This window comes from Chaetura pelagica, unplaced genomic scaffold, assembly GCF_000747805.2.
Source record: "Chaetura pelagica isolate M959 unplaced genomic scaffold, ChaPel_1.0 scaffold436, whole genome shotgun sequence".
Lineage (NCBI taxonomy): Eukaryota > Metazoa > Chordata > Aves > Apodiformes > Apodidae > Chaetura > Chaetura pelagica.
The window spans coordinates 3,790,185-3,799,444 of NW_009953651.1; the positions used below are offsets into that span (position 1 = coordinate 3,790,185).

General features: G+C 41.6%; 1 protein-coding gene across 1 annotated transcript in view; it reads left to right on the forward strand.

Moving 5' to 3' along the window:
* MGEA5 (meningioma expressed antigen 5 (hyaluronidase)) overlaps nt 1–5,738 on the forward strand; it is a 19,004-nt gene extending 13,266 nt beyond the window's left edge. Inside the window, exons 11-14 of the mRNA XM_010000076.1 lie at nt 963–1,048; nt 1,798–1,990; nt 3,853–4,012; nt 4,779–5,738. Coding sequence (XP_009998378.1) covers nt 963–1,048; nt 1,798–1,990; nt 3,853–4,012; nt 4,779–4,915 — 576 coding nt within the window. The 3' untranslated portion in view covers nt 4,916–5,738. The remainder of the gene's footprint in view (nt 1–962; nt 1,049–1,797; nt 1,991–3,852; nt 4,013–4,778) is intronic.
* The last annotated feature ends 3,522 nt before the right edge of the window (nt 5,739–9,260 follow it).

The window sequence follows — 9,260 nt, forward strand, 5'->3', positions numbered from 1 at the left end:
TGCTGAACAGATTATACTATAGTTTCATCCTGTTTAGCTTAACAAGAAGAGTAGTTAGTTAACACTCTTTATGGATGTAGTTTAAACAGTACCAATATTAATATAACTTGAACTTTTGCACTTGTAGCTACATTGAGATGTTTCCTTTGAAACATAAGTATCTAGGTTGAATTTGTAGTGGCTCAAATGAATCCTGACTTTAAAGCCAGTCAGATAGGACTAGCTGAAAAAGACAAGTCTTTCACCTGCTACTTTAAGGTTAGCTTTGTCCTGTGATGTTGTCACAAGCAGTAAAACAGCCGTTTCCATACCTTAGTGCAGGGCTGTACCTAAGCTCTTTTGTTCCTTTGTAGGCAATGAAAATGATATTTATAAACCATCTAAACAGTTGGTGATGCAGCTAAACATGCATTCATAAGGAATATTTTTTCTGAGAAGTTCCTTTTTTATGAAAGGAGGCCAGGGACATAGCAAATATAAAGCCTTTCAGTTGGAAAATGTAAAGTTTCTTATTTAAAGTTAATCTGATAAAAGTTTACCCTTTAAAGAGGTTCCGCCAAAGCCTTTTAACATGCAGAAGGTCAGAGTGTGTCTGTCTGTCACAGTGGTTAAATTGTTGCATATACATATTGGAGGTTTTGAAAAGGGTGTTTGTAGCAAGGTTCTTGATTTAAGAGCTGGGCTGACTGTGGTATTAAACTTGAGCTGTTACAATGTGCAGGAGGTTGACCTCCAGCCATCCAACTTAACAGCAATGCTTTTGAAGGGCAACTTTAAGAGTTACTTGCGGATGGGAGAAATGGGCAGATCCTTTCTCATAGATGGGTACTCTTATTCTGTGTAACTCAAATGCCTGTCAGTACAAGTTTACAGGGGAGCTGTTGATGAAATCTCTTCAACACAAAGATTTTAGCTTTTGAAATGTGAGTGATGACTTGAAATCATCTGTTCTTTCCTCTTAGGCATCTGTATATAAGATCTGCAGAGAAATGTATGCTGATGGAGCTGATCAACCCTTCCATAGTTTACCAGATTTAATTGGAGACAAGTATGTATTAGCAATTAGTGACCTACAAAGGTGATTCTAAAGGATGAAGTCCTTACACTGTGTTTAATTTGAATTTTTAAAAGTGCATGTGTGGGAAGAAAGCAAGGAATATTTTATTTACAAGAAAAACCCACCACCACAAACTGCCCTCTGCATGCCTCAGGAAACTGGTGTTGGGTTTCTTAAAGATGCCATATGTCTCAGTCTCCCAGCTGACTGCCTTGAGATTTTTTTCTGAAATATGTTACAGATTACCTGTACCAACTTTTAAAAAGAATAAGCAATGACAAGTGAGATCTGAACTGCAAAATGACCTACTTTGAGTAATTTTTTGTATGTCTCAAGTGTTTAATTTAGATAGGACTTTGTAAAAAGGCTGCTCTGTGAGTGACAAGAAGGTAGTTAAGAAAAGACGTGTAGCTGGTATTAAAAAACAGAAGGTGGAAAAACAGGGTGGTAATGGCAGCAGAAGAACTGAGGGCAGAAGGTGAAGGAAGTTTGTCTCTCTGGTGAGTCAGAAGAGCAGTGTTTATGGAATTAAATTACGGGATCCTAAAGTGCAGGTGTTGTTCATAGCTGAGCTTTGACAGCTGATCGGTTTGTTAATTAATGCTTTGTAGGAACTAATTTCGTGACTGGAGGATTCTATCCCTTCTTTATTTGACTGTAGACTCTCCTCCAGAGTACCTGAAGAGCATACTTGTTCAAAGTGATCTTCTCCTGACTGAATTTGGATGCTTTTTCTGTAGGTTAGTAGGAGGTCTGCTCACCCTCAGCCTGGACTACTGCTTCGTCTTAGAAGATGAAGATGGCATATGTGGCTATGCTTTGGGAACGGTTGATGTGACTCCTTTCATTAAAAAGTGCAAAATGTCTTGGATCCCCTTCATGCAAGAAAAATATACTAAACCAAACAGTGACAAGGAGCTGTCTGAGGCTGAGGTTGGTATAACTCACAGGGTCAGAACTCTTCTTTCCAAAGCAGGTCTTTGTTTTCCTTCTTCATTCTGAGCTTCCGTGTTATTCAGTTTTCATACCTTTCTCAAGTCTTCAGTGAGTGTGGCGTCTGACATCTTAGAATGGTGGCAGGAAAACAATTCACTGTCATTCAGATACAGCTTTGTGTTGAAATACACCCATGAGGTGTACTTTAGTGGCAATCAATGCAGTAAATATAAGACAATCTAGAGAAAAGTGTATTTTGAAAATGAAGGATTGCTTCTGCTCTGTTCTCCTGTGAAATGAGATATTAGTTTCCCTCTGCTGCAGGTGAGACTAACCCCTGATAATCACATCAGTTTAAGTATGGAAAACAAATTAAAGAGCACGTGGTTTTGATGTTAAAATCTATGAGGTATTTGTGGAGTGTGACAGCTGTAAATGGTGCAAAATGACATCTCACTAAAATATCTTGAATTGTTTTTAGAAAAAAATCAGAAAAATTATGTCACTGAGCTGCTAGAAATAGTGAAAAATTATGCATTCTTGCCAAGTAAAGGAATGTGTTTAGTACTAAGAGGTGCAGATTCACACCTGCGATTCACACCTGCCTGTGGAAAAAGGTTGTGGACAAAGCTGTAGGAGTGGCAGGCCCAGAAGCTGTCTAACAGTTTTATCTAGGTTCCTGTTAGGAAAGTTTAACTGGTATCTGCTTTTCCTGGTATTAGTTACTATTGATCACAAGAGATGAATGCATTGTCTCTCTTAACTGCTTCTTGGCCCCACCTGTACCCCCCACTCTTGGATAACCTGTTTTACCTCTTGTAGCACTTCAGTCCTTGGATGAAACAGTTATCACCTCTTCCTTGGTGCTTGAGGGCAGCATGGCTAACTTTGAACCTGCTCTCTGGGCTTTTGTCTGTATAGCTGTGATAAAAGCCCAGAGGAGCTGGTGTGATTCTGAACCTGAAGTAGCTCAAGCTTGAAATATTAACTTTGAACAGAGGTTCTCCCTGCAACAGTTTGCGTGATAGCAGTTTATGGATTTGAAATTATTGCATTTAAACTTGACTAAAGAAGAATGTGGGGGTTGCTGATGTTATTATTCCTTGAGCAACGAAGTCTTAGTTTGGGTTGTTATGATAGTTATACAGGAAGTGAAGTTTGGTGGCTTGTTCACTTGAGGCAGTGCTCCCTAAAGGTTTTTAAGTTCAGTAACCAGGGGAAATTACTTGAGTATATTTCAGATTTGCCTTTGTCTGCTTCTGCATTACTTCACTTTATTGTTCCATTCCCATGAGCTGCATGAGGTTAACATCTGATGTCATATTCCCAGAGACCTTCCTGGACACTTGGAACAGTCTTTAGCAATCAAGAACATGCTTTAGTAACCAATAAGGCTTCTTTTAAGCTAGAGAAAAACTTGCTTTTGTTGAGGCAAATAGTCAATGAGATAACTGTGTGGACATGAGAGATAGTTCCAGACTTGTGAACCGAAGATGTGTGGAAGCTTAGGGTATTTAGGGCTAAAACTGCCCATGCAAAGAAAAGCAATCTGTGTGCACAAACTGTTGGTTATGGGTTAGCTTGCAGTTTTTCTCACTTTGAAATGTGAGTAACTGAGAAGCCATGCAAGGAATCTTGCATTTTTCTTTTGGCCTGAGGTGGTTCTGTAGTCTGTCTTTTTATCTGGAGTAGACAGAGCAATTCAGCATGAAAGGAACAAAGTGGCCATCAGAAGTGTAGCTGAAAAGCATGCTGGTTTATAGGTCTACTCTGTGAGGAAAGCAAGCTCCTTTAATAAAGATGAATTAAAACTAAAAGCGGGATAATTATTAAATGTCCGTTTCTTATATTCTTTTCAGAAAATTATGCTAAGCTTCCATGAAGAGCAAGAAGTACTGCCAGAATCATTTCTTGCCAACTTCCCATCATTGATAAAGATTGATATTCATAAAAAAGTGACAGATCCAAGCGTGGCCAAAAGTATGATGGCCTGCCTGCTCTCTTCCCTAAAGGCTAATGGTAAGCTACTTGCACTCAAAATTCCTTTTTTCCTAATTACATGTTAGTTCTAGGATGCAGTGCAAACTTGGGATGATTATATTAACATCCTGTATTTGCATGTCAGCCTGAGATATTTGATTCCTGACATACTTGGCACTCTAGATTTAGGTAAATAATTATAAAAGCTTTCAGATAGCTGTCTTTGGTAAAAGGTAGCTTTTCACTTTAGCCATTATCCTACAAATTAGAAAATAGAAAGATCCAAGGGAGCAATTTGGCAATGAGAGCACACATTTTTACATTTTGAACAACACAGAAGTGTTTATATTTCCCCTGCTGGCATTGGGAATGATGCTTTTTCTGATGTGCATCAGTGTGCACTGGTGGGTAATTACCAAAACCTACAATATGGGGAAGCACTTGGCTGTCTGCCTTACTGTGCACCTGAGGTTCACAATGCCTCTGCACGATTTGGTGCCTGCTTCTACTTCTGTTTTCTGAGCCAACATCAGAGTTTCGAGATGCTTTTATGTGAAATAAAAGGTGCACAGAGGGTTTGTCATATTGATAAGATTTCTGCAAAGTGCAGCCCCTTTAGGGGGTGGTCAGCTGTCTTGCCATAAATCTGATCTCTTTTGGGCACTATGTTCCATATGGAATTGGATCAGTGATTTCATTGGGTTTAAATGTTAAAATAGGTTGGAACTCTAGTAATATTTGATGTCTGCACTTTTTACAGTAACTCTTTTCCTATAGCATTTCATTTCCTTTCTTCTTTCTTCAGGCTCCCGTGGGGCTTTTTGTGAAGTGAGACCAGATGATAAAAGAATCCTGGAATTTTACAGCAAGTTGGGTTGTTTTGAAATTGCTAAAATGGAAGGATTTCCAAAGGATGTTGTTATCCTTGGAAGAAGCCTGTGAAGTGCTTGACAACGAACTGTTCCAGTACTGTAGTCCCTTAACAGCTGGGCAAGTAGTGGTGGGGATCTTCATATGGTCTAGCTGCACAAAGCCAGCAATAAGCCAGCTTGGTAGAAGGGGCTATGCGAAAATCACCCATCACCATTCAGACTGTAATTTGTTGGAAGAGGATAATGCTGCTGAAAACACTGTTTTAACAAAGAGAAACCTCGTCCTCTCCTGGTCCTGTGTGAAGTGCCAAGAAATCTTGCATGGGCTATAGCTTCTCAGAGGAATCCCTCTCAGTCAGCGCTGTGGTTGATGACAGTTCTCTGCATTCATATGTCAACAGAAAAGTGTTCTCTGGCAGAATTAAAGATGCAGGTTTTTTTCTCTGTCATAGAGCAGGATGGGCAACTGGAAGTTGCAGAAATGGGAGGGATTGCTTGTGTCAATCAGCAAATTTAAAGATAAGTAGCTACAATTCTATTTTTTACTATCTTTATGCTTGTTGATAAAGCAATGACCCGTTGTCACTTCTAATGACCATTGGTTCAAGCTTTGTGCTTTGTTAGGGACAAATGTGCAGTGGTCTGTGGCAGAAGTCACTTAATGAGAAACTTGTAAATTTCAGTGTATATAAACTTAGCTGTATGCTGACTAACTTTTTGTTTACCAGTTTTGTAACTTTTTCTTTTGAAAAGTGAAAAGGTATAGGTCCAAGATGGCACTTTTGAATAATCTAAAACCACAATGGAGAACGAATCTGCCCTCAGCACTGACCTTTCTTATTGTGCCTCATGTCCTGGGCTGGAAACTGACCATCTTGGGTAAGGGGAGTGGATCCCAAACGATCCTTCCTTCAGACGTCAGTTTGTCACCGCTTGAGGTTGTCATCATTCTCCTGGGACTGAAACAGCAATTCACAGGGTGGTCTGCCAAACCTGGTAATTTTGGTAACATTTGCACGGGATTGTGGATGGAAGACGGTGAGAGGGAGAGAGCTGGCCCGCAGCTGGGACTTTTCCTTGGAACAGTCACCATGTTTCAAAGCCTGTTTAAACTAGTTTGATTAAATCAGGGTCTTCAAGTCCTGCACATTTGTATCAAATAACTTTTCTATAAGAAATGCCAAAATAAGCACATTTTTACACATTATTTAAATGGTTACCTACTTTTAAATGTTCCAGGAGTTTAATGTTTTTACCCAGGTCTGATGTGTTTGGCTATAGGATGGAATCAGTGTGGTATGGGATCTGATAGTGAGGTGGTTGCATCTTTTATGAAATTGGTATTTCAAAGAAGTCCCAGTGTCCCCGATACGTAATTGGCCAGTGGTATACACCTCAGTATATACCTTGCTGCTTTCCCCTGCTGCCATCAGCTGTCTTTATCTTCCTTTTTAATTTTTCTGGGTTTTTTTCAGTGGTGTACAAAAGAATTTCAGTCCGTTTAACAAGCCTCCAGCTGCATAGAAGTTAGGCAACCTATAATGGATGGCATTGACTGCAAGAATGTTTTCTGCAACCTGTAAGGAGACCCTGCATTTGGTCTTCTGGTGCAGTCACACGCAGGATTTATTTTTTTTTTTTCCTTTGCAGAATGTGAACTTTTTTTTTAATGCGGTAGCGAAGTATTTAATTTGAAACAAGTTCATTTTGTTTTTAGAGAGAGGTACTGGGTTGTGCTATGGGATTTCATGTAAGTCAGAGCTGAATGCCACTAGTTTTTATACAGCTTTGAGTGCATGTTGAGTAGCTGATACCTTGATTTATCAGGTGGGAGAGTTTTGTTTCGTCATGGATACCAGAGTCAACTAATTTTATCTGGATGCGTAACATTACAGCATAGGATGCTTGTGGCCTTATTTCTTGGCTTTTAAGGAGTTGCCACATTTTTTCTTCCTATGACTTTGTTATTATTATAGGAGATAATTGTATAAGCCTATGGAATGTCAGGCCAATACCATCATTCTAGGATTGTAAAGTGATATGCTGACATATCTTTCATGGTTATGAAGTTTCATTAAGGTTGGAATGCCACTTTCATTAATCTGTTTTTAGGTCAACAGTATCTGTAGCAGAAAAAAACGACCTGTAAAACTGTATTTGAAGACCATGCGAGAAATAGAATAAAAATTGAGAAGTGAATGTAAATAAGAAATGTATTTTGTGTATGAGGTTCCAGAACCAGAAGTTGTTCTGCAGTGTATGTTATATCACACTATGTGTTGATCTACTGGGAGGGAAACTTGTGTCTGGTTTTGGTGGTGACAGTGAATTGTGCAGTAGACACTTACCTGTGCTGATGCTTTTCAGAGACAGGTATTGAAGTGACCCTTCAAAAGTGCTGACCCCAAAGATTTTGGAGGTGGCAGTGACCTTTCTTGTTGGGCCTTCTGTTAGTAGCACCAGCTAAACTTTCACCTGTTCTGTAAAAAACAGTTCTTTCACAGGTGGTCTCCAGTGTCAGGCAGTGGAATGGGTTGCCTAGGGAGATTGTGGAAGCCTCCTGCCTGGAGTTGTTCAAGGCCAGGTTGGATGAGACTTTGTGCAACCTGTTCTAGTGTGAGGTGTCCCTGCTCGTGGATGGGAGGTTGTAACTTCATGATCTTTAAGGTCCCTTCCAGCCTTAAGCATTCTATGATTCTGTTATAAAGCCAGCATGAGTTGTGTTGCAGTAGTGCTTGTTTGCTTTTTATTACTCTTTTCTTTTTGTCTTGCTGTCTGCTGGGTTTAGAGCTGCTAAAACCCCGAAGAGCCTGCCAGCAGAAACAAAGTGAGAGATTAGGTAACTTGGTGGACGTCACGCTGTATGTAAGGGGAAACATCGTAGCTCCACAGTCTGGCCTTAGTTTACATCCATAAAATTTAATTTAGGAAGCTAAGCACTGCACCTGAGACAGCTAAATGATCGAGCTTCCTGCTGTAGAATGACAGCCAGGGAAAAGGAGTGGGTCAGTGTTATTAAAAGCAGCTTTTTCTGAAAGTCAGTTGGCAAGAGTTCAGCCACCTGCTGTAGAGTTGCACTGGTCATGCAGTGTGAAAGCTATGTGCTGTTGGGAACGTGCAAACACACAAACTAAGCAGGGAAGCTGGCAGCTAAAAACTTTTCTCCCAACACAGTAAACGTGTTACAATGATAGTTGTTCTTCACAGAATCTTGTGTTAGTCATTGTTTTCTTGAAGCCTGTTTCACAAAGTTATGGCAGAAATGGCAGTATGACTTGCCTAAGTCAAACATCTCAGCCTGGAAGACAGGTAGGAAGCCTGGAAACCTGCTCCAGGAGCTCTTCCATTAAGGGAGTGTGAGGCAGAAGTGGGCTCTGCTGCCTCCCTTGCTGCAGGGTGGTGGCTGCAGATGGGTCACGGAGGCAGGGAGCAGCTACTGCAGAAGCAAGACAGGAACGCTTGTATAACCATCACTAAGCGAATACTAGCCTCTTTCTGGGACCAGGTTAGGCTTTTCAAACCTCTTCAGTAGTGTTTTTCTTGAACCAACTCCAGCTGGAGCAGAGTAAATGGCTGGCTCGTGGAGGTCTCTGCAGTGGGAGCAGAGCCAGCTTCTGACAGAAAAGGCAGGGTGAGCTCATGGTTAGCGGGGTTAGTTTCCATTTGGCTGCTCCCCCCTCCACCCCTGCAGCATGGACCAGGCTTCCCTTTCTGCTTTGAAAGGCGAGTTGGGCCCTCTGCGCCCCACCTTAGGTTTTTGGAGCAGGATCTTGCCTTCTGGGTTGAAAGTACTGCAGTCCCTGGTGTCAGATCATGCAGCTCTTGTCCTCGCCTGTGCTTAAAGGGACAGCAACGAGCAGCTCCCTCCTGCTGTGCTGTTGTTTCCATCCCCTCTGCTACTCCACTTTATGCCCTCAACCTTCTGCCTCTGTTGGTCCTATTGGTTTCCCAGGTCTTTCCCCAGTGGCTGGAAGCTTGGTGCCCTGTAGCCAGGATGGTGGCCATGAGAAGAGTGATAGGTGGACAACTGGTAGTAAGGAAACACCAGTGGGGTATTTCCATAGATGGCAGTAGGGTCAGTAAATGCGTTGTTCTGCAGTGGGTTGGGCTGAAGGCCCAGGGTGGCCAGGAGACCCCCAGCTAAAGGGTGTGGTGGTGTCTTTCATCTCCTGGATGGCTGTTGGGCTGTTAAGCATCCTCACCATTGAAGACCCTCTCCACTGTTTCTCCTGCCTATCCCCCATAAAAATCTGAGGGAAGAAGCCAGTTACCAGGAAAAGTCATTAGGATCCCGCTGGGGTAATAACCCTTCCGCTTTTACTGCAAGGAAATAAAGTACTATAAATTAGGCGTTTCACCAGGCCCTCCTCGCTATGCAGCGAGCCCTTCCAGAAAGGAGCTTGCTGACGGCAGCC